Raw genomic sequence first — 25,752 nt, forward strand, 5'->3', positions numbered from 1 at the left:
AAAGAAGAATTTTCTATTCAGCCTCCTCCCTCCAGCTCCATTTAATTAGCACTGAAGCAAAGAGTCAGCCCGACACGTGCCTCAGTATGGAATGACGAGGAGGGAGCCATAAAGACTCCTAACTGATCATTTATTCATTGTGCATCCTGTTAAGACCAACATTTAGTACAGGTTGTTAAGAGCCCTCGAACCACGTGCCCATACTGGGCCGGTTAAGAGTCAACCACAGTGCTGAGAGTCTGGAGTCACATTTCACTCAGATTGAGTAAAGGGGAGAGATTTCCTTTCCAAAAGGGCAGTGGTGAACCAGATGGGGTTTACCAAAAATCAATGAGGATGCCACACTGAGACCAGCTTTCAATTCCAGATTTATTCATCGAAACGTAATTTCACCAGCTCACTCTGAAGCCCCAATCCAATCACCTGGACTCAAATTCCAGTACAGTCTTTGGCAAAATTTAAATTTGAATCACAATAACAGTATTGAGAAAGCTAATCTCAGCAGTGACGAGAAAGTGGGAGTATTGTGCATCAGTAAGGGAACAGGATTTTTCGAAACAGCCTCAGTTACTGACAACTCTTTCTGCTTGAGATATTTAAAAAAAGCAAAGCCAAGAGATTAAAATCATTTCTTTAATACAGAAATATAGAATACCCTCCCTCAAAATCCAAAGAAATCGCTTTATACATGGCGGCCATGTGCACCATGACAATAAAGAAACTGGACTGACTCTCCTGCTTACAAAGAATCTCCAACATTTTACAGAAATTAAAGCAGTTTTTTGACACCTGTTTTGAAAGTAGGAGAATTGAGTGGGGGAATGAACCTGCTGGCCACGGATACAAAATGAGGTTTAAATTGGCAAAAATCCGCAATGAACCAGTCATGAGAGAAACACGTTCGGCATTTAATAACCTTATTTAAAACATCAGAAAGTGCACGACCCAAATACAGAGTCTGTTCAAAAACACTCAGGAGACACACACACACACACACACACACACAGACATAAACATTTCCAAGTGTTTGGTTGAAAGACAGGATATATTAATGCAAACAGGTCATGGCAGAAAACAAAACAAAGAAATCACATATATAAACAACATCTTATTGCCAAATAAATATGGTCTACACAGAGCGTTACCCATCAGGGTTTAAATCAGGTTTCTTAATTCCAATGACTCCTGAAGATGCAGAATTTGAGGAACATTATCCACAATCATGGAAGATGGCCTGGGAAGATTGTAGTATTTTGGAACACCACCTGTTTGTGATATAATTATTGCTGGCATTCGGCACAAAGAGGTAAAATAGTAAAATATTAGTTAAACACATTCCAATCCTGGATTTTTTTTTCCCCTTAAAAAGTTGCTCGGTTTCTGTAAAAGCTGTCAGGGGGCTGAGGATATAAGCCCTCTCTTGCTCCCCCACTTTCCCCTCAATGCAAATGGTTAGGAGGTTTGATTCTCATTGTCAACCCCAAAAATACATTTTCATATATAGATTTGCATTTAAAAAAGGGTAGTTAAAAAAAGTACATTCTGGAAAACGGATTGCCATTTCTTAGTGTGTGCTTTAAGAAAATTTAAATATCCTGCATTCTCCCAGGGAAGAACAAATATTAAAGCTGTTTAATATCAACAGGATGTTAAACAATACGAGGAGGGAAACTCCTTACAAAGACTGTTGAGGCTCTCCAAGAGAATGAGATAATCGAAATGAATATACAAGTGATTGCATGCAATGAGGTCAACTCCATGTAGCTTAGTGATGGAAATAGTCTTTGTTTCGGTGTTAACCCTCTTAGTTGCCCATTTGACTGCACCATGCACCTCAGGAGTTCCCAGTCCCACCCTCAGAGTTTGTACCCAAGTCCTTTGCACAAGGGCGAGGCAAACAGGCACCAGCTGATCAGACTCGTCAGTAATACCGATCGGAGTTTGATTAAACAAAGAACTGCTGGAGATCTGAAACTAACAAACAGAAATAGCTGGAGAAACTCAGCAGGTCTGGCAGCATCCGCGGAGAGGGATAAACAGAGTTAACGTTTTGGGTCCAGTGACTCTTCCTGTGCTCTGCAGAACACATACTAGACTTGAAATGCTAACTCTGTTTCTGCTGCCAGGTTCCTCCAGCAATCTCAGCTTGGGACCAGCAATGTGCACATGCGGCAGTGGATTGACAAACGCAGACAAACTGGGACCCTCAAAGAAAGCAATGGGTAAGTCAAGCAGTTTAAAAAAAAAGTGAAGGAAGTTGTTTAATTCACAGGGAAGACTCTGGGCAAACTAACTTATCAAGCAGCTGCACCTTAACCAGCATATTGCAAAACCAACTGTAAACAATCAAAAAAAAATTGTGTCAGGAAGATAAGAATGATCTTTTAGGCAATTAGAGCCAGTATTTAAAAAAATAAATAAAGCAAGACTAAATCACATTACACATCAATTAGAATAAACTGATAAGCTTTTCTGTGAGGCCCAACAGTCATAGACGTTAGCACACAGGAGGTGTGGCCTGACCGTGTGGAGGTGACCCACAAGTTTGTCCCTTCTTACTGAGATTGAGAAATAAACGGTGATATCAAAAAAAAAGCAGCTGGTGCCAGACATAATGGGAGTTGGTGCAGACTGTTACAACTTCCAGAGTATCCCATTTGATAAACTCTCATTCCTGGCCCTCAAAGATTCACTGATGAATGGATTTACTTCACAATGTACCTTTTGTACCTTCTTAGTTCTGCTTCAACTGCTCTGGCCAACTCGCAAACAGGGCCGTGCACCTTAACAGAGCGACAAGTCGGGATAACTTAAAAAAAAAACCCTCCCACCCCTTAAAAAAAAGACACGGGACAAGCATGGTCTGTGGAACAAACTGAACTCCGCCTCTAAACCAGCAAGCCCTTCCTTCAGTGGAAAATTACAGAAAATGAATTGATACCACTTCAAATCAAGGTTTGGGCTTGAAAACACTTCATATCACTCTCTCTCTCTCTCTCTCTCTCTCTCCTTGCAGCAGATGCAACCTGTTTATTCTCAGACTTTCCATTGGACTGGCCCAAAAAAGTATTTCTGGTTATTGTACGAGTTGTAGAGCATTGTACCTGCCAAAACCACCCAGCCTTGAGTGACTGCTCTGGGGCTTGCAATTTATGTGCCCACAGTCGGGCCTGAACCTTCCCTGAGGCATGGTTATGCACAGCTATGGGTAACCCGGAATACACCCCCACACAGAATAGACATTCCGTTAATACTTAAAACTTCAATTTCCCAATTTAAACAAACCCCAAATCAAGGAATCGAGTTAGATTAGACATGTAGAAATCCCTATGGTTTTGCCAATGAACCTAAGCTTTCCCTCGTTCCTGGCTATCAATACCTCCATGTTATCGGAGTGCTGTTTGCTCAACCATACCACTTTAGATCAAAGTTGACAAGGATCACAGAAGAACTGACCACAGGGCGAAGGCCCTCAGAGATTCTGAACTCATGTGGTTTCTTCTGGCAATTCTCCATCTTCTGGCTAAACACCGATGGACAATCAGGGAATCAATAACAGGTCAGGATCAGCTGAAGTCTATCATCAACAGGCACCAACTGTCAGAAGTTGATGTGATGGGTACAGGCTTTAACTGCACAGAAGGACAGACATTGGCAGACCTGAAACATGGAGAGATCTACCTCAGGATGAAAGTAAACTAGTAAGAGAAGCGGTTCCCAAACACTGCTCCTGTCCCCAAGACTGTAGAACTGTTGCACGTTGTTCTAGTGCATAGTGTAAAATGATGTGACTTGTCTGCGCATTGTAATAGGAACAAAATTTCCTCTGCCACCTCCCAATACTCGAAATGTGCAAAGGAATGAAGGCTGAAATGTGAGGAAATGACAATCTGGGGATGGTGGGGAGAGGGGAATGGGTGTTCAGCGTACATCAGCCCAGGGCGAGAGCTGAAATGCTACCCAGCAACACACAGCCCCAAGCCATCTGAAGCTGTCCAAGATAGCAGGCAACCAGTCAAAGTCATGTGGTCCTGCCCATGTTAGACACTGGAAGGTTCACTTGCCAGGAGAAGAGGAGATGGCTATAGATGGTTCCTCTTGGGGTTGAGCAGTCTTGTCTTTTTGTCCGCGTGCTGACCCGGCATGTGTGGCTGTAGCAAATCAGTTATTCACCAGGCATGTCTCCTCACTTTCTGCACGAGCTGTCTCATGTCGTACCGTTCCTCGTTCATCCCCACACACACACTATAAAAAGATTGCACGGTGATTGTTCGCAGGAACTGTTTTAAATGCCCCAGGAGCAGAGCCTCGACCCTCCAGGCGTGGGGTCATATACTGTTTTCCAAAGTGTGGTTCAAAGTACGGTTCAAAGAGTTCTGCTCGTTCAGAAGGTCCGTGGTTTCATCTGCTATAGTCTCAGGTTTCTCTATTTTCATGTCGATCTTCGTGTGGGGGTTGTCCGGAGACTGCGGGGTGCTGTCTATCCTTGACGCCAGTAAGCCATTCTGGTACTGTTGCCGTGTCACCTGATCATTTCAACAGAGAATCAATTAACCGCGGCTGGTCACACAAGAGCCGAATTGGCAGCGCACGAACAAATACACCAGAGATACTGGCACACTATGGTCACCTGACCAGTAACCCAGAGGCTCAGACTGATGCTCTAGAGATACGGGTTCGAATCCCAGACCTGCAGCCTGGGGACAGGGAGGGGAATTTAAATTCCAATCAATAAATTAAAACTGCAGTTGAAAGCTTTTATGATTAAGAAAAACCAGTTCACATATCTTTGAAGATGAGGACGTCTGTCTGGTCTGGCCTACATGTGACTCCACACACACACAGCAACATGGTTGACTCTGACAGCCCTTAAGGGGGGCAAAGGACAGTGGCACCCACCTCTGGAATCAATACAGTGATTGACATACCTCAGAGCTCCTGCATACAATCACAGCAGAGAAGCAACGTTGTCTGCATCTCATTAAATAATCAAGCCAATGCAGAATTTATGCCGTTATGTTGCATGTTTACTGACCTGAAACATTCACTTTTTCTTTCTCGACATTACCCATAGGCTTTTTTCTTAACAAATGCATCTTTCAAGACCATACCCCATCTTAAAATCGTCTGCTGATCATGAAGCTATCTACAGTATATTTGCAGCAATCATCACAACTTACTGGAGAAAGGGAGCAATAGCTGATGATCAACAGCAGCAATACCACCCAAAAACCCAGTGGGGGAGCTGCTGAGTTTCAAAACCAATTGCTGAACAGCAATGCCACAGGCTGGTTTTGAACAGTATTGCAGCCCCAATCTGAAACCACTGAGAAGCAGGATGGTACAGACGTATAGTACAGAAACTGACTCTTCGGTCCAACTCGTCCTTGCCAATCAGATATCCCAACCTAATCTCGTCCATTTGCCAACACTTGGCCCATATCCCTCTTGACCCTTCCTATTCATGTCCCCAACCAGATGCCTTTTAAATGCTGTAATTGTACCAGCCTCCACCACTTCCTCTGGCAGCTCATTCCATACATGTACCGCCCAGTATGAAAAGGTTCGTCTGACAGTTCATTCCATATATGCATTTCCCTCTGTGTAAATGTTGCCCCTTAGGTCCCTTTTATATCTTTCCCCTCTCACCCTCTTGTTCTGGACTCCCCCACCCCAGGGAAAAGACTTTATTTATCCTATCCATGCCCCCTCATGATTTTATAAACCTCGAAATGGTCACCCCGCAGCCTCCGACGCTCCAGGGAAACAGCGCCAGCCGATTCAACCTCTCCCTGTAGCTCAAACCCTCCAATCCTGGGAACATCCTTGTAAATCTTTTCTGAACCCTTTCAAGTTTCACAACATCTTTCCGATAGGAAGGAGACCAGAATCGCACGCAATATTCCAACAGTGACCGAACCAATGTCCTGTACAGCTGCAACATGACCTCCCAACTCCTGTACTCAATACTCTGACCAATAAAGGAAAGCATACCAAACACCTTCATCACTATCCTATCTACCTGCGACTCCACTTTCAAGGAACTGTGAACCTGCACTCCAAGGTCTCTTTGTTCAGCAACTCTCCTTTGGAACTTACCATTTCGTGTATAAGTCCTGCTCTGATTTGCTTTCCGAAAATGCAGCACCTCACATTTATCTAAATTAAACTCCATTTGCCACTACTCAGCCCATTTATTGCCTATTTCTCCTGGAGAAGGAACTTGTGCAGCCTCATCCTGAACCAACAGTCCATATGGTCCAGAGAGACCCACAACGATGTGAGGGAGAGAGATCCAGATTTTGATGCAGCCACACTGAACGAAGAATGATCTATTTCAAAGTCACAATTGTGTGGGGGTCACAAGGAACTTGAAGAGGGTAGTATGCCCATTTATTTGTTAACCTTGCCCTCCCAGCTGGTAATGGCCGTGGGTTTGGAAGGTGCTGTCGAAGACGACAGAGTTTCTTCAGCACATCTTGTATACAGTACACACTGCTGCTGCTGAATGTTGGTACTGGACGGAGTGGATGTTTTTGGATGTGGGGACAATCAAGCGGGGGCTGCTTTGTCCTGGATGGAGTCAAACTTCTTCAGTCTTGTTGCAGCTGCCCCCACCCAGGGCAAGTAGGGAGTATTAAATTACACTATTGATTTATACCTACAAGACTGGAGGAGGCTGGCTGTCAGGAAGGGTCAGCTCTGATTATCCACAAAGCATGTGCCAAATTAATCTACATTACTGTATCTTATTCATGGGCCTATTTAAGGGATTAAGAAAAACAAGAGTAAACCCAGTTATACCTCAAATACAAAGCTGCGTGTTAAACTCTGGGCACTACACTGTCAAGGACTTCAAAGCCTTAGAGAAGGTGAGGTGGGGAGTTCCACATGATGTGAGAGAGGAAGGATCTCACGTCGAGACAAGAGAATTTGTCATCATTCTCCTGAGTGGAGATGGCTGGAGGCAAATTTATGACAAAAGTAAGATAATCTAACACATGGGTGCAGATAGTTAGCAATTGTTGGCATTGGCAGGAGAATCAGTCACTCATGAGTAAACAATAGATAATAATAATCTGGTAGCAGGTACAGATTCCAACGTTAACTTGACAAACAGCGATGGATAAACACCTGACAGGGACAAATGTATAGGATCATTGCAAACAGCAATAGGAATGGGTCAAATTGGTTAAGCCTACCAAAACAGCTAGCACAGGCTTGACTGGTTGAATGGCTCCCTTCGTTGCTGCCAAACCCCAAGGCCTCTTACCTTAACATACTGCAGGTCGGTCAGCGCCCTGACGGAGAAATCCGGAACGTAGTGCGTCAAGGGGCTGGGTGAGACGATAGATGGTATCGATTCAGAGCGCTCGGCGTAGCTCAGCGAGACAGAGCGACTCAGCTCACTGGTGCGAGAGGATGGACGCGTTTCTGAGGAGAAGCAGAGGGCCCAAAAACAAACAAACAATCAATCAGTGCCTGAGATGGATGACACAACTCTGGACAGGTCTGGACGGCACAAGGTGGCTCAGCAGTTCACGTGACCCGATCCTGCTCCAGACATGCACAGGAATCACATCCCCCATTGCATGCAGTGCACAACATTAATTAGTGAAAAGCATGCACCAATGCTGCTGCAGATCGAGGTTTTAGGGCAGAGGAAGCCGGTGTGGGATGGTATCTAAAGTGGGCTAGTATATTAAAACTGAACCGCCATCTGCAGCACTGGCTCAGCTCTCCAAGAACTTCAAACTACAGAATTTCCCAACAGTCTTGACCCTTCACACAGAGTTCAATCGACGGTCAAATCCTCCCTCATCCTGATGGTCTTTTGCACAGCAAATACCGCACATTTAAGGGTTGGAGAGAAATCGCAGTTTGGTGACAAAAAGTCAAGTTTATTCAAAAGGATGCCGCATAGCAAGCGTCTGCAGCTCGACTCCCTGAAGACAGCAGCAACAGATTCGTTGCAGGCGCACGCAGAAGTGAAATATAGAGACCACACTCATTGGCTACCCATGGCCACACTGCATTAACAAGATGCTAAATCCTAAACAATTTCAGCCAAGTGTTTTGTTTCAAATCCAGGCTATTTGGAAGCTGAATCGTGTTCACTGTCAGTCTGTTAGCTAAAAGACCAGCAAAAAGTTTGGTGGTTCCAAGGAACTGTGAAGAGGTGCAAGTTTGACGAGAATCAGCTTCCCGAGACACGAATACACAGGGAGTTGGACATGACGACAAGCAATGGCAACAAGGAGTGGAGAAAGAACCAAGATGGCAAATCGGAGTGTCAGTAAGGAATTCATTTTACATTTGATGACAGAGATAGGTTGCAAAAACTGGACATTTTGCACTCGAGACAAAATACAAGAACGCTACTTTTCAAATAATCAACCTTTGCGCCACAAGAGATTGGTTGATAAGTTCACTGCGACTGACTAAGGCATAGCCACGGAAAAAGCATTGGGTCGTTCTCGGATATATATCCCACACCAAGGAATATTTAAAAAAGGAACAAAGCTTAAACGTGGGGTGGCACAATGGCTCAGTGGTTCGCACTGCTGCTTCACAGCACAAGGGACCAAGGTTTGATTCTAGCCTCAGGTGTGTGTGGAGTTTGCACCTTCTCCCCGTATCGGCGTGGGTTTCCTCTGGGTGCTACAGTTTCCTCCCACAATCCAAAGATGTGCAGGTTAGGTGGATTGGCCAGAATAAAATTGCCCTGCAGCGTGCAGGTGAGGTGGGTTAGCCATGGTACAAACATACATTAGGATAGAGCTCTGGGTCTGGATGGGATGTTCTGGACGGGATGCTCTGGACAGTCGGTGTGGACTCTATTCCATTTGTCCTGATGAGTACACGATTCAAACGCCACACAACCAAGTGACAAATTCCAGTTTGTTTGTAGCACTCACTCTCTTGCAGCAGTGCACAGATCGAAAGATTGACAGCTTGCTGCGCATGCACATATCTTAACAGAAGTGGTGTAGACATTGTTCCCATTGTTGCACCACTCCCATGACTGCAATCATGCAGCTGACAAGGAATATCAGCCATGACTGGTAGCTTCCACACACCCCTTATTCCAAAAAGATTTGATGCAGAGGGTTTTTTGCCATATTGGGAACATCTCCTTGCCCTAGAACACAGGCAGGATGGCCCTGATCCTTCACACCATTACAGATGTGAGCAGCACTGGACACCACACCACAGGGATCACAATGTAGATTTACCAAGGTTATACCTGGACATCAAACATTAAATCAATTTACAAAATTTCATGAAAATTTCAAGCTGAAGAGAACAGCCAAAGAAAAACTATTTCCGTTGGTGAGGAATGAGAGCAGGGTTGGGGAAGTGGGGAGGCACAGTTAGAGGCAGACTTGCAGTCGTGCAATGAGGTAACACTCCTTCACACAAAGGCTCTTATAAGTTATGAACTCTTTTCCTCAAACAGCACTTAGTTATTAAATTTAAAACTCAAGATTGATAATATTTTTGGTTAAAAAATTGGAAAATTACAGACAAAGACAGATACGTACAGTTAGTTCTTTTTTTAAAAAGTGGCGAGGGATTGAGGAAGTGGTGAGGGAACAGAGGTTGAGATGCCTGACTTGGTGGAAAAGTTTCTGTTTTTCAGTGCGGAATCCAGGTAACTCAAGGGAGATGATAGAGTTACCTGGATCAAGGGAGATGATAGAGAAGTCAAGGTGTGTACAACCAGGGCACATGGCACTGTTTGCAGACAATATTATCAAGGGGCAACATGTAGATCAGCAATAGGAGGATATGTCCTCAGGAGCCACCCACATAACTAAACAGGAACAGGAAGTGATTCCAATGCAGGTGATTCCCCAGCTATGACTGAACAGCGAAGAACAAAACCAGGTGAACGCATTGACACCCAGCTGGAAGACCACAAAGAGGTGCCTGAGGAGCACGGTGTGGTCAATGGATGTGGGGGTAAAGGTGATAGGTCAGAGCAGAGGGTGGAGCAGATCGGTGGGAAGGAAGATGGACAGGTGACAGGGATGGTGCTGAGCTGGAAGGTTGGAACTGGGTAAGGTGGGGGGGGGGGGGGGGGCGGAAAGAGGAGGAAGAGGGGGCAAGTGAGGAAACTGGTCAAATCCACATTGAAGGCATGGGGTTGGAGGCAGAAGCTGAGGTGTTCTTCCTCCAGGCATCCGGTGGTAAGGGAGTGACGATGGAGGAGGCCCAGGACCTGTGGGCCCTCGGCAATGTGGGAGGGGGAGGTGAAGTTTTCAGCCACAGGGCGGTGGGGTGGTTCGTGCAGGTGTCCTGGAGGTGTTCTCTGAAGCGCTCTGCAAGTAGGCGCCCTGTCTCCCCAATGTAGAGGAGACCACATCGGGAGCAACAGATCCAGTAAATGATGTGTGGAAATGCAGGTGAGACTTTGATGGATATGGACAGCTCCTTTGGGGCCTCGGACAGAGGGGAGGGCGCAGGTTTTGCAATTCCTGCGGTGGCAGGGAAAGGTGCCGGGAGGAGAGGGTGGGTTGTTAGGGGGCGTGGACCTGAGGGACCAGTCTTTACGGAAAGCGGAAGAGGGTTTGGGAGGGAAATCGATCGCTGGTGATGGGATGCATTTGTGGGTGGCGGAAGTGGCAGAGGAGGACACAACGTTGGTGAGGTGGAAGGTGAAAACCGTGGGGGTTCTGTCCTTGTTGCAGTTGGAGGGTTGGGGTTCGAGGGTGGAAGTGCAGGACGTGGATGAGCTGCAATGGAAGGCATCATCAACCACGTGGGAAGGGATTCTGCGGTCTTTAAAGGAGGCGGCCATCTGGTGTGTTCTGTGGTGGAACTGGTCCTCCTAGGAGCAGATGTGACAGAGCCAGAAGAATGCGCAATAAGGGATAGCATTTTTGCAGAAGGCAGGGTGGGAGGAGGTGTAATCCAGGTAGCTGAGAGTCAGTGAGTTTGTAGAAAATATCAGTGTTGAGTCGGTCACCGTTGATGGACATGGAGGGGTCCAGGAAAGGAAGGGCTGGTCCCGGTGAATTTAAGGTGGGGGTGGAATGTGTTGATGAAGTTGATAAACTGCTCAACTGCCTCGTGGGAGCATGGGGTGGCGCTGATGCAGTCATCAACGTAGCGGAGGAATAGGTGGGGAGTGGTGCCGGTGTGACTGCAGGGAGAAGTTAGGTTACAGACCAAAAGGTTTATTGCCAGGAGGGCTAGGCACAAAGATAAAGCGACTGTTGATCCCTCAGGTGCATGGGCAGCTGAAAGGCAGCAGTATGTGACAGGACATGAGGCTACGCTCATGATGACACATTCCCCAGGCAGAAAGGGTGACAGAGGAGGTTAACGCTGAAAACTGGGTAAGCCATGCAAGATTTACCTCGGAACCAAGAAATTAGAGAAGGCCGTTTGAGACTGCAAGTACGGAGCCTGGAAGAGAGAGCTAGGAGGTGAACAACAAGGGAGACAGCGAGAGGGGAAAGACAGAGACAAAGACAGAATCAGAGAAAGACAGATTAAAATGAACAAAACCCGAGGGGGGCAACATTACTGGTTTTCAGCAAGGAGAGGATCGAAGCAAACGATCATATTTCTACAGCACCTCTCAATGCTTTGAGACATCATGAAGCATTTTACAACTCAGAAACTACTTTCGAGGCATGGTTACTGCAGCAATAATAGCAGACAATTTGTGCACAGCAGGCTCCCATATGCAAAGTAACAACAGCCGGATCGTAGACTCCGCACAGTGTGGAGGCAGGCCATTCGGCTCATCGGGTCCACACCAAACCTCTGAAGAGAATCCTACCCAGACCCATCCCACGAGCCGATCCCTGTAACCCTTGGCACTAGGTAATTTTAGCATGGCCAACCCACCTAACCTGCACATCTCTGAACTGTTGGAGGAAACCCACACACACGGGGAGTCTGTACAAACTCAACACAGATGGTCCCCGGTGCTGAAAGGCAGTAGTGCTAACCACTGAGCCACTGTGTCACCCTAATCTTGAAAGCCTGACTTATTCTTCCCCCAACTCCGGGTTATATTGCAAGGAGAATAAACATTGGCCAAGATACCAGAGTGAACTCCGTTGCTGTACAAAAACTTGGATAAAATAACTGGATTAGCATCAGCTGGAATACTGCACCCAAATCCGGGCACCACATTTTCACAGCAATGGGATGGCTTCCAATGAGAATGTTCTAAAGTTGAGGAACTTCAGTTATTTGGTAAGATTGGAGAAGTTCAGGCTACTTCCTTGGAGAAGGGATGTCAAGACAAAATCAGAGATTTCAAAAGCAAGGGGCACCTGGACAAAACAGCCATTTAATACCCAGTGCTAACTGCTCTCAAGATGTTGCTGTAGAGTTCCAGGATTTTGACATAACTACACTTAAGGAACAGCCAATATATTGCCAAGCCACAGGAGGGGGCTGGTGTTCCATCTGCTGCCCTTGTCCTTTTAAATGATTGAGGTCATTGATTTGGAAGGTGTTGTTTGAACAGCCTTGACAAATTTCCGCAGTGTACCGTGTAAATGGTATACATTGTTGTTACCGAGGGTCGGTGGTGAAGGGAGTGGATGTGGACTGTTTTGTCCTGGATAGCGTCGAGCTTCTTCAGTTTTGTTGGAGCTGTCCCCATTCATCATATTCCTAACTTGTCCCTTGTCGATGGCAGACAGGTTTTGGGGAGTCAGCAGGTGCATTCCCAGCCTCTGACCTGCTCTTGCAACTGCAATAGGTATTTGGACAGTCCAGTTCGGTTCCTGGTCAATGGATAACCCCCCCCAAGGATGTTGGCACCTCAGGATTCAGCGATGGTACTCAATATCAAGGGGCGATGGTTGAATTGTCATGTTGGATGGTCATTGCCTGGCACTTGGGTCGCAAGAAAATATCTGTGTGACATACCAATCCAAGCCTGAATGATGAGGTGACTCCCTGATGCTGAGAGTCAGCACTGGACACAACGAACCCAAATGGCCGTCTCCTGTGCTGTAGTCAATCATCCTCTGGTGCCATCGATGTGTCAGCCTCTCTTTGTGCTCAGGTTTCTGCAGTGGCACACGATCTTCTGACTCGAGAGGGCGAAACGTACCTGCCCATTGGGCAACCTTGCAGGGGTGAAGTAAGAGAGCCTTCAGCCCTAAAATGGCAATGGCAACCAGGGACCCCCAAGAACAGAACCAAAATGGCTAGGAGGAGTGATCACACAGATCAGCCAAGATTTGTTTGTGCGCACATCCCAAAGATGCGCAGGACAGGTGAAGTGGCCATCCTAAATTGCCCATAGTGTTAGGTGCATTAGTCAGGGGTAAATATAGGGATGGCGGGGGGGGGGATGGATCTATGTGGGTTACTCTTCGAAAGGTTGGTGTGGACTCGTTGGGCCAAAGGGCCTGTTTCCATATTATAAGGAATCTAAATGAAACAGCCAAGACACTGAACCATCTCATGGCTGGATTTCATGATTTTTGATCTTCTGTAAACTATGAAGCTAAACAAAGAAAAAGAAAAAAAGAGAAATCTTACCCAAAATGGGACTGCCAAGGGCCATGGTACCATAGTAAGAAAAGGGTCCCGTCTCAAACTTCATGTCTTCTTTGCCAGCCTCTGCCTCCACTTTACCCTAAGGTATAACAACATTTACTTCATGAGGACATAGACCAGAAGCCACAGGCTTATGAAGTGCACCATCAGAAACGTCACAAGGACTAATCTTCACTCTTTTCTCCCAGCTCTCTCTAATGCTGTGTGCGCGGCAGGGGGGGTGGGCTGAGCGCATCTGGATGGATACACGAATAGGTGACGTTTAGAGGGAGATAGGCCAAATGCTGGCAAATGGGACGACGTCAGTTTGGAATGGTGGTTGCTTAGGACAGTTTGGACCCAAGGACCTATTTCTGTGCCGAGACACTTTGAGGCAGGATTTAAAATGTAAATGAGAATTTTAAAAGGCAAGGCAAAACTAGACCAACGCAGGTCAGTGAGCAAAGACAGCGATGAGTTCACAAAGTGGCACACAGCGAATAACAGAAAGCACAGGTTTGGATGAACTGAAGCAAACAGAGGGTGGACGATGTGTGTGGGAGTGGGGTGGGGTGGGGGGGGGGGGGGGGGGGGGGGGGGGGTGGGGGTGGGGGGGGGGGAGGAGAGAGGGGAGAGAAGCGAGATGGTGGAGGGCTGGCCAGGAATGTATGGGAGTCATCACATCTGGGAGGTAAAGGAGCTAAAGCAGGGGACAAAGATGGACAATAGGACAAGTTAGAAGTGGGTGACGGAGCAGAATGGGCCAGAAGGTTAACTCACGGACAAATGACACGGGGAGTCTGATGCAGTCTCGGACATTGACCACGAGAGGCGACGGCACAGGAACAGAGTTTTAGCCAAGGCCAAACAGTACGTCAGCCGCACTGGCTTCAATTTAACGTTTCTCACCCAGGGAGAGGCCCAGTGGTGCAGGATCCGATTTCGCACGGGATGGCAAAGTGAACCAGGTAAAGATGCCGCTTACCTGTAAAACAAGGACAAAGTAATCGACCGCCTTCCCCCGCACATACAGATAGTGCTCAGCAGCCAGCTTGTTGCCCTCGTCAAACTTGATCTCGTTGATGACGTCGGGATGTTTGAGGAGCCGCAGCAGAATCTTCTCGGACATGTGGGCAGGGGCAAAAAGAGTGACCTCTGCAAAGGAGAGCGGGAACAGTCAAACAAGAACCTCAGAAAATCACAGCACTGCATCCTCTGCTTAACTTACTCGTCTTATCCACCCCACACCCGTTTGCTCATCGATCTGCACTGGCTCCCAGTTAAGAAACATTTTGAAGTGATCAGCTCACCGACAAACTCCAGGTCACGGCAACCAATATTTTTGCAGTACTCCACTTTTACGTATTCTGCTTCGCTCTTCCAATAGCCCCAACTCCCCAATCTTGACAAATCCTCACCAAACCTCACAACAGTATGATTTGTTAATGCTCTCAACACCCACCGTGTCACCTAAGTCTGTTGCCCAAACAGTTTGGAGAATTAAGTTTCAGAAGTGACACATCATTTCCTCAGCTTTTATTTGGTGCCATTGGGCTCAACCTCGTCTCCCGCAAGCAGTGCTCGTAATGAGGGCGATCACAGGTCTTCCCATGGTGACCTCGCACAATAAGGGTCAAAGTGCGTAGGTCATCAGTGCCCAAAGGACCAGGGCTGGGTGAGTGACATGGAGCCAGAGGTCTCAATGACAGAGCTTCATGTCAAGCTAGCCAGCGTGCTGTCTCAAACATAATGCAAAACAAAAAGGGGAAGAGATTGAGAGAGAGAGAAACAAAAGGCTGATCTATGGATTTTTCCCAAATCTTTGCCAAGTCATGTGAAATGCAAACAGGTTTCTGTTCCAGCGACCGCATTGTGTTTTTCCCACAGTCCGAGACAGACGAGATGGGTAATTGCCTGGATCCCTGTAATTATGTCATGACTTGCGGCTGACTGTATTCTCTGAGCTCATCTGTCTACACAGCTCAGCTAACACAATGTGCTTTTACAGTCCTGACAATATCTGAGACTCACTCAATCCTAGCAGTGAACAAACATACACGTGCAGACAAGGTTCAATCACCCCTGCACTCACTGAACTATACTGACTGCCAACGTGAAGTTAAAATTCTCAAGAGGTTCAAATGTGTCCTGCGGTCTCACCTGAGCCTTCCACCTCTAACAGCCAGACGATCCGGAGATACCTTCAAGTCCATCCCCTTGAAAATTCCTGATTGACATGTTATCGGCGGGCCAGCTTTCAGCAGCTCTGCCCCACAGCTGTAATCCCCACCTTTAACCTCCTTCAAGACTCTTAAAAATCTACCTCGAACATCCTCCGTGGCTTGGTCTCAAAACTTGTTTAATCAATCATAAAGGGTGGTACCCTGGGACATTTCACTGCAGTAAAGTACGACAAGCTGCCACTGAGAGGTTTACTTTAAGTCCTGCGGATATTATGGGACACATCCAGCGCAATGATCGCATCAGGATGACTGGAAAACTGGAACAATGTTCTGTGTAAAGTGTTCATTGTATTAGAATTGGGATCCATTCTGTCTACGGCATCCCAGGAAACATTGCTCTGTTCAATTATTTTTGATCCTCAAGCATTCCCTCTTCAAAAAAAAACACATTAGCTCCCACCAGGCTTTCAGTCAGTCAGAGGCCAACACGTGTGTAAAGCAGCTTTCCAGCCCCTGTGCTTTTCCACCCCAAGTTCACAACCTCTGGATGGGCTCAGAAGGCAGAGTGGGGAGGGGGCAGCCACTTACCTGTGGACAGGAAGCGGTGAGCAGCCAGCAGCAGCTGCGGGGACACCTTGACTTTCACCTCATGGACAGTGGGCTTGAAAACCGAGAAGTCCCTCTTCTTGTTGTTGTGAGTCACCTTCTGCTTTGAGCGATTGTCCGCTGGATAAGTAAGCGACAGGAGGGCAGCTTATAAACCAGAGCAAAATCAACATGCCACCCCCCCCCCAACCCCTCAAAGGTTTCTCCTCACTCCTCGACTCAATGCCTACTGCCAATACGAATAAAAAAAAAGCGCTCTGGTTCTGACAATTCAGAGGGAAATGGGTCTGGGTGGGTTTGTCTTCAGAGGGTCAGTGTGGACTTGTTGGGCCGAAGGGCCTGTTTTCACACTGTAGGGAACCTAATAATAATAACAACAACAACAGAAATAAAATGGGGAGCAACCTCCCACCTGGCCAGATGCTCCTCTGAGAACGGTATTTTGGTCTCTGCGAGAGCACCGTCTAAGTTCACTCGGATGCTAACAGAGCCAGATTCAAACAATTCGGCAATTAAAAGGTTTCATAGGATAAAGAGAAACCATTTCTTCTGGCGGGGGCTTGAGAAAAAAGGAAATTAAAATGTGCACAGAGACGAGTGGAAATTGGAGCTCTCCCCACTCACATAAAGCGTGTCAGGACGAGGAATCACAGACTGACAGATGGTTAGATGCTGGCATCATGGGCAGGGAGCCAATGTGTTCCAAATGGAGCTAAGGTACAGATCAGTCTAGTTCAACGATGGATCTAGCTTAAACGCATGACCAATTTCTGTTTGCCCCTGTGTTCTGACCTTCCCGTGTGTTAAAGCGACTCACTGAATATGTCCGATTCGTCAAGAATTTCTGATTTGATGATCTCTTCAATAACATCCTCCAAAGTGATCAGTCCCAGCACCTCGTAGAAAGGATCTCCCTCACCTTCACTGTTCACCTTCTGTACAATTGCCAGGTGTGATTTACCTAACAGCAGTGGAAATTAGAGACAAACATAACATAAACATCGAGCTAACAGACAAAAACTTGCATTCATGCAGTGGGGGGGGGGAAATAAAGAAACTAAAAGTTTGTTTGTACCTAGTTCTGGTTCAGCACAGTAAAGCTCCCTTTGCACTGTCCTCATCAGACATTCTCAGGGAAGGGGTAGCCCAGAATTGAATCAGTGATGCTCCCTCTATAAATGTTGTTAAGTTCCGTCATTCCCCCAAAGTTATGTATCACGGGCCTGTGCCCACAGGCAGTAATCAAGCAGGAGTCTGAATTTGTAAAAGCTATCTGACTAGCTCCACTTATTTGTTTCCTCCCCCCCCCCCCTCCCAGTGCTCAATAACTTTTTATTTTAAATGAATCTACTTCCATTGACTCTTCGAGAAGTACATGTCGGATCATAACAACTTGTGAGAAATATTCTCATCACTGCACCTGTTATCTGTCTCCGTCTCCTGATTGCTAACTACTTCCGCAAGAACAAACAGTTTCTCTTTATTCGCTCCCTCAAGGCATCTCCATTAAACCCAATTCCCCACTTTATTCCTGGGTGGATAATCTCAGCCTCTGCAGCCTCTAATCTGTCAGCTCTACGGTCAACCGAGGCCCAATCTACTCCCGGCTATGACACGATCGCTATTTTTCGATGATGACGGTCTAGTGGTTACCAATCAAGATGGCTTCACTTCCACAGAACTCTTGAAAAGTGCTCAATTACATACTGCCAGATTAACCCACACCCTGATTCATAATAAGAGGATGGGATCTGCGGGCAGGGGAGCAGGGGAGGCGAGATTAATGAATGACCTCACAGGCTAGGAGAGCAGGACCAGCACGATGCACAGACCACAGGCTAGCCAAGTGCAGTTTGTCACATGCTTGCAAGGCAGTTCGATACAGGACCTCATTCATTCATGCACCAAATTTCCCATTTAAAATCATAGCGTTTGCCGACATCAAAGGACCAGATGCTTCACTGCACAAAAACAAAACAGGGCCCCGCCTGACAGTCTCTCTGCCACATCTCCTGATCAGCTCACTGCTGCATCTTTCTCACACTCACAACTCTGCAATCGCCTCCCTAAACTGCTCCACGATGTCTTCCTCCATCCGGACAATTCCAGAAAACTTCGCTTTCTGACCAAGCGTTTCAGTACCTTCATCTGCAGTTTCAACATGGAGGGCCATGGAGCTGCTTACAGCCTCAAAACATTAAAACCTAACCACCACTCGAGGGACGTGAAACCACTAACCTTTCTAGTCCTCATGAGCCTCCAGTCCAACTCTATAGAAATGATGAAAGTTCTCCTACATGTAAGTGACAAGCCATTCAGGTGGCACCCAAGCTCAAGAATAAATATCTGACATAACCAGTTGCCCAAAGATGCACTGTGCAAATACCTTCAAGCACTGGACAACACCACAGCCAGCAATTTGACATGAGGTCCAGGCAAGCAGACCTCTGCCGCTGGGGTTAAGGAGCGACCGCACTCTGTGCGATGGCACACTCGGGGTGTTTCACTATGTGAGCCACAGCTTAAGTGTGCAAGTAGGGAAACAGTCTTGTCGTGGTTGGATTTCGATCCAGTCACCGAATCTCCATGTCACCTCCTAGGTCGGACTTGAAACAAGACATTCAAAAATTCCGAAAAGCCAAGTGAACTTTAACTCCCACCCCGCCACACTCTTGGGGAAACTGATCTGCAGTTTGAGGGAACAGGGCAGTACTCTTTTAAAGCTCGTACATACGTTGCTTATTCAGGCACGGAGCCAAGATTCACATAACTATGTGGCAGGACCAGTAACAAAAGCTGGAATGTCATAAAGGCTCAGGTCCTAAGTACCAATTAGCACAAGCCTATGCTGATCTACACCTCACTATTGTCTGCAAACACAGTTTGGTTGCCCCCAGCATGTCTGATGTTGGGGGCTTCCATTTCCTCATGGGAAGTAGGTCTGAAGCAAGCTTCTCTCATCATCCCCACCCTGTACTCTTCACAAAACATTCTCAGAGTGGTTATCTATTATCAAACCCTTCCTTTCTCCACTGGACAGTCCCTCATGAAGATCACAGACAATCATTTACATCAGATCCAAATCTAACCACACTCTGCAGTTAAAATAGTCTGGAATTGGCTTTATCTTCTGTTTAAAAAAAAGAGTTGAGGTAGCTATGCTGCATTTAACCACATGCTATATCTGCCCTGGGCGTGTCTGATGGGGCAGTGTGGATAGATCTTAACTTTCATTTTAAAAGAATACAAGTTGCTTAACTCTGTATTAAACACTGAACTCTACCTGTCCTGGAGCTTTGCGATGGACACAATGTCAGTGTTAAAGGCTAGAGAGAATGTTACAGGCTAGAGAGAATGTTACTTTGTATGGAGTCTGTGCTGCACCTGTCCCAGGAACGTGGAAAACACTAGTTTGAAAACACCGAAGAGGTATTTTGTATCGAGCACTGGAAACATCCTGTAACAGCAGTGAGCCAAATTCTCCCAATGGCAATACGTGATTTAAGATTGAGACATGCACTAGTGGGTCACAGAGAGATACATCGTCCCAGCCTCAGCTAAGATCTGAAACCAAACCCCCTTACTGCAGGACTCCACAAAGTGTCAATGCACAAGAGCTGTAGAGCAGATTAACAGCTGCTCCTGGGGATTCCTCACTGCCTATTCACTTCTCCTGGTCTCCACATTCAAGGCTCCACTTGACTGCAGGATCCTTCTCCACAAGGAAATCTGAAGAAAAATCGCAAATTCAAGACCCACTCTGCAAGGTAGAGCACCAGGCCGAAAAGACCAGTGCGAGACTGCGTCAATGCACCGTCATCTTTCACATAAATGTGTTAAACCGAGGCCAGCAACCACCTCCTCAGGTGTGAGAAGAGAATCCGAACCAATATCCGAACCAATTTGTCTTGGCCAATGCTCAATTCCAGACAAACAAAGTAAGCAGATTCACTGGTCACCATCACACAGACACCCGTGTGCATTAATCTGTTGCTGCAATCTCTGCAACAATGACTCCATTTCCAAGATAATTTGCTGCTTTTATGGTAGACTCAGATTACAAAAAAGGTGACATTAATAAACCAGGGCCCTTTTAACTGCCTCATTAGTATTCACATACGTGACCAAGGTTGGAGCAGCCGGCAGTTACAGCACACTGTTCTTGAAGCAACAGGCATTAAGTGCTGCTCTGGGTTTGCTAAGTCACTGGGACCATTACATAATGCATGAGGGAGGAAAACAAATCCACTCCAAACTGAACCACTTGAACGTGCGTGCTGCACGACCTTCACAATCTGGCAAAGCAACAGGTTTGAGCAGGCATCTCGAGAGGAGGAAAGGACACATTTTTCAGGAATGAATTTCAGGACCTGATAGCCCTTCACCCACAGTCTGGGCTGCCATTGGTGCAGCAGAAGAGACCAGAATGAGACAAGCACGGGGATCTTAAAGGTTGGCAGAAGGTACGGAATCGAGTGGGGGGAAGGTCAAGGCTGGATTTGAAATCAACAACGAGGAGTTTAAAAACAGAGCAGAAAAACAGTCCAAGCGGCAGCGCCCAGAGAAATGCAATCACTATAAAGGGCTAGTGACACCCAGCGGGTAAACAATCTAAATCTGTCCGTGGAATGACTGGATTGCAATTCATGTTGCAATCAGAAGAATCCACGCACAGAGGATACGTAGGATCGGTTGCAGCCTAGACAGAGCCCAAATTTGAGCAGGAAAGTGTGTTTCAGCAGGGAGTTAGGGCAAGTAACCAGCCTGACCCCCTGAGGGGCCCAGGATAGGACCTGAAGAGTTCTGTCAATGCCTGAGCCCACTATTGGTCACATGAAAGCACCCCTGCAGGTGCTGACCAGCCATGGTAACTCCACAATTGACCAGCTGGACAAGACACAGAGGCCTAAATGTTGCCCCACAGGAAACCCCGTGATCTGTACTTCCATGCACCCTCACTCACTGCACTTTGGGGATGGCCAAAGGTTGTGAAATAGGATAGCTTATTTCGTACCTCGCCAAGCGAGCTTCTATCCGCCCAGCTTGAAGCACCGTCAACAAACACTTTCATGACTAACTCAAAAATGATGTTGCAAAACTTGTTGAGCTGTTCAAAAGGGCTGCTTGACACAGCGACGTGAAAAGCAGGGACCCAACAGGAGATTAGAAAGCTAGGGTGTGTTCTCCTGCTAAACCATTGTATAAACAAGGTGAGCAGGGTGCAAACACAGAGAGGGTGCACAAAGGTTCTTTGTCAATCAGAGAGGATCACTGTCAGGAGCACTTCACCTTTATGTCCATTCTAACTAGGAAACGCCAGGCCAGTCAGCCCTTCACATAGCTCAACTACCTTGATAAGACTATAGCTGATATGATTTCTGCCCCAAATCTGCTCTCCCAGACTCACCAGTACATTAACAATCCACTTACCTCAGCTTTGTATATAAGCTATGCTCTTGCCTCCACTGTTGTTGGGAAACTGGGTTAAACAGACTAATGGTCCCGAGGGAATCATCTCCTTCAACGAGAGATGTCTTACTTAAAAACTAGGCTACCCTTTTGAGATAGAATCTCGACCCTTAGTAGTCAGATAACTCCCAAAGACCCTCCCCAAACCCAATTTGAAGGGCACTAAAGAACTAACTTCAATAAGAACTCAATAGCAGACAACAGATTAAATTCAATCCTCCTCATCAAGGTCAGAGTATCAGGTTAAATGTTCATCATATAAACTGCCTTTTTTCACCACTCAAAACACCTTTTCTGTCACCAGGATTCAGAAGGGCTCCAACCTGATGTGTTTGTCAACTAACCTCAGACTACACTCCTGACGCATGACCTACATTTGGACTGTTGTGTGCGCCGTGGTAATTGAACAGCCAAAGTCTTACCTCGGGCAATCAAGCAAAAGGGCCAGTTTGGGGAGAAGGGTAGAGAGAACACATGCACAGACTGCATTCAAACACACCCTGCACACAGCACCCTTTCCCACACTCTCGCGCTAGGGTCTAGAAAAACAAACGGGTGGGGGCGGGGACCTGAGAATGAGATATATCAGACAGCGCTCCTGAGCTGCACATCAATTATGCAGCTTCTTCAAGTCTTCACTGGCTGAAGCTCACCTTCGCCACAATCTGACACAATTGTACAGTTTTCTGTCTTCTGTTGCAGCTGTCCTCTGACACCCCGCAACAGCAGGTTAGAAACCATTGCCTTTCTCACTTCTCTCCCAAGTCTGTGGGAGACAATCCACCACAATTGAAGCCTCCCTTGATACTCGGTAATGACTGATTTATGTCAAAGTAAAGGGAAACTTTGAGAGTACAATTGCGTACTGAGATTCTCGCAGTCACTCTGGACTCCAAGCCCAAAGAGAGGCCCACACACTAACTCCCACACCACCACTCCATCATAAACCACTACGGTCGAGGCCACAGATCAAGTATGCGCTCCAGCAGACAAATGTCCATCCCAGGTGAGGCAAGGGCAGAGTTGAGCGACAAAACTGAGCAGAGGTCGGTGGACTCAGGAAAGGACGTAGGGTTGGGAGCTCAACTCGAACTCACAGCTGAGAGTGAGACAGTGAAGAGAAGAGGGAAGACTGCAGTCAGCACGTCGAACCAGCAGTCAACAGCTTTTGACATGTGGAGTTATGTCAAGCTCTTAGAATGAATATAGCAAAAACATAACCACTTGGATTGGAGGGAAGGGGTGAGGTAGACTGGAACTACCCAGCAATCTTTTGCAATTACAGACTGTTAAAGGGACATTTAAGACAAGTGCTCAAAATTAAATCACTTGGCAGTACGAGAGAGGTATACACTTCTGAAGGTATGCACAAGAAAGCCAAATTTCAGAACAATCATAAACAGAGTGTAAAACATTGCTATCGTTTGAGATGTGGCTTTTCTGGACTCGTCCTGACAACTCCAGGCAAACTACTGTGGGAGAGTGTCTCTCTTTACACCAAAGCTCACATTGGGTACAAAGGACTTTGCCAGGGTTAAGAAGAAAAAACCATTTCCACTGGCAAACTTTGATCCAGGATCAGTGACTAGACAATCAGGGGATTTATGGGAAGAGTTATTTTATCTCTACACCGAATACCAAATCACAGCTTTGGACATTTAAGAGTTAGGTTATCAGCTCTCTAAGTGATTTATTTAACAATCGCCTCCCTCCTATCCCAGACCATCGCTCCACAAATTGAGGCAGTCTTTGCTGCAAAACCCTTCATCCCTCTAACTAATGCTGCTCCTCGGATGCTGCCTGGCCTGCTGCGCTTTTTCAGAACCACTCGAATCTTCTCCCTCCCTCTAACTGATGGTTCGTCCTCAGGTCAGTGCCAGTCAGTCAACTTACTACCTGCATAGCGGATCCCAATCTCAAATTATAACTAGTTATACCTTTGGCTACAGACTCTTCCAGAAGGCATAATGAGTGCCAGCAATAAAGACTGTTGGTCCACTCATCAACAATGAGGGCACCAACAGGAGGCGCAGGATAAGGGAAGCCATTGAGCTCTTGCAGCTGGAGCCCCAATGAACTGAAAGGGAGCCCCAGCCCCAGTGACACTCACCCTGCTTGAACTCCTCCAGCATCGTGTCCAGCCGGGTGTCGTAGAACACAAAGTGCAGCGGGTGGCTGTAGAACTTGGTGATCGTTTTGAGGGGGACGCAGTCGTCTGGGTCGACGAAGGCCAGATCCTTGACGTACAGGATGTCGACGATGTTAGACTTCTCCTGCTCGTAGACGGGGATGCGGGTGTAGCCCGTCTCCATGATCTCGGACATGGTGCTGAAGTCAAGGATGGCGTCGCTGGACACCATGAAGCAGTCGTGGATGGGCGTCATGACGTCCTCGACGGTCTTGCTGCGGAGCTCCAGGGCACCCTGGATCATGTTGAGCTCGTCGGCCTCCAGGCCGTTGTAGGGGCCCGTCACCTTGAGCATCTCCAGGATCTTCTCGCGGCTGTAGACCTTGCCGATCTCCTGGCCCAGCACGCAGTCCAGCACCTTGCTGATGGGGAAGGCCAGCGGGAAGGTCAGCACCATGAAGAACTTGGTCAGCAGCACCGTGCGGGCTCCCACCGCCAGCCCGTGCCGGGAGCACAGCGCCTGGGGCACGATCTCGCCCAGGATGACGATGCCCACCGTGGAAGCCACCACGGTGACCCAGCCGGTGCCCAGGAGCCCGTCCAGCAGCACGGTCAGGGTGGTGTTCACCAGGACGTTGCCCAGCAGCAGGGAGCACAGCAGGTAGTTGCCCTGGCGGCGGACGGGCTCGATGCTGCGGGCGTACCTCCTCTCGCTCTCGGTGCCGCAGTTCTGCACGATCCGCAGCTCCATGGGGTCCAGGGCCATCAGGCCCAGGTTGAGGCCCGAGAACATGCCGGAGAGCACCAGCAGCAGCGCCGTCAGGATCACCTGCAGCCAGAAGGGCAGCAGCGGCGGCGCCTCCTCCTGCACCCGCAGGCGGCTGTCGGGCTCCGGGTGCAGCAGCCAGGCCGAGCTGGCCTCGCCGCCGGGCGGGCGGCTGCACAGGCCGAAGAGCCGGGCCTTCTCCTGCTTGCGGAGCGGCTGCACCCGCACGGTGAGCAGGCCCGAGGTCTCCCGCCGCTCCTCCACGCCGGGCTTCACCTCCAGGTCGCGGCTGCGGGACGGGCACGCCCGCCTCGCGCTGCCGTTGGCCGAGCCCTCCTCGGGGCCCAGCTCGGCGAAGCCCACCCGCCTCCAGGCGCCCGCGTCGATGCCCCGGCCGAAGATCCGCAGCTTGACCGTCTGGCCCTCCAGCACCCGCAGCGCCTCGCCGGCCTGGCCGCCCGCCGCCTCCTCCTCCTCCAGGATCGGCCTCTCCACCGCCACCAGCCGCAGCCCGTAAATGCCCGTCTCCAGCCCGGTCTCGTTCGACGCCGCGGCCCCGGCCCCGCCGCAGGCGTGCAGCAGCGTCGCCAGGGCCAGGGCCAGCGCCGCCAGGCTCCAGCCGCAGCGCCACCGCCGCCCCGCCATCTTGACTGACACTGTCCCTGGCTCAGCCCCCCGCCTCCAGGAACCCTCACCTCGAGACCCCGACGGTGCCGCCCCCACGGCCAATCCCCGGACTCCTCCCGCCCTATCCCCCGCTCTGGTTGGCCACTACGCGCGTCGGTCAGGGCGCCCGCGCTCCTATTGGTCGCGTGTCGCGCCCGGTTTCCTTCCCATTGGTTAACCTCCGCTTAACAGCCACGCCCCGCCGGTCGTCCTTTACGGCCAATCGTGAATCGTCTCCCGCCCTCGCCCCTCTGGCATTGGTCTGCATCCGCGTTATTTACTGCCGTCAAACGCCTATTGGTTAATGTTTACACAGCCACCGCATTCCTATTGGTGGTCCTCCCACACGCAGCTCCGCCCTTCTGCGACACCTCCTCGGGGCCTCCACCAATCGAACCGTCGTCGTTCCCCATCCC

General features: G+C 48.2%; 1 protein-coding gene across 4 annotated transcripts; it reads right to left on the reverse strand.

The window, feature by feature from the left end:
• Positions 1 to 619: 619 nt before the first annotated feature.
• LOC122543178 (metal transporter CNNM2-like) lies at positions 620 to 25,330 on the reverse strand. 4 transcript variants are annotated; one of them, XM_043681600.2, is made up of 8 exons: positions 23,887 to 25,330; positions 17,125 to 17,268; positions 16,290 to 16,427; positions 14,504 to 14,673; positions 13,522 to 13,618; positions 11,366 to 11,428; positions 7,274 to 7,434; positions 620 to 4,526 (listed from the first exon to the last, which is right to left on the reverse strand). In XM_043681600.2, the coding sequence occupies exons 1-8, from the start codon at positions 25,313 to 25,315 to the stop codon at positions 4,329 to 4,331; spliced, it is 2,400 nt and encodes a 799-aa protein (XP_043537535.2). In that variant the 5' UTR covers positions 25,316 to 25,330; the 3' UTR covers positions 620 to 4,328. The 4 variants fall into 4 exon arrangements, with proteins under 4 accessions (XP_043537535.2, XP_087840590.1, XP_043537536.2 ...); XM_087984464.1 differs by having other exon boundaries at positions 16,290 to 16,454; XM_043681601.2 differs by lacking the exon at positions 11,366 to 11,428.
• Positions 25,331 to 25,752: the final 422 nt, after the last annotated feature.

Source organism: Chiloscyllium plagiosum, unplaced genomic scaffold, assembly GCF_037043375.1.
Source record: "Chiloscyllium plagiosum isolate Xiang-an unplaced genomic scaffold, Cpla_swu_hap1 HiC_scaffold_48, whole genome shotgun sequence".
In the NCBI taxonomy this organism is placed as follows: Eukaryota; Metazoa; Chordata; class Chondrichthyes; order Orectolobiformes; family Hemiscylliidae; genus Chiloscyllium; species Chiloscyllium plagiosum.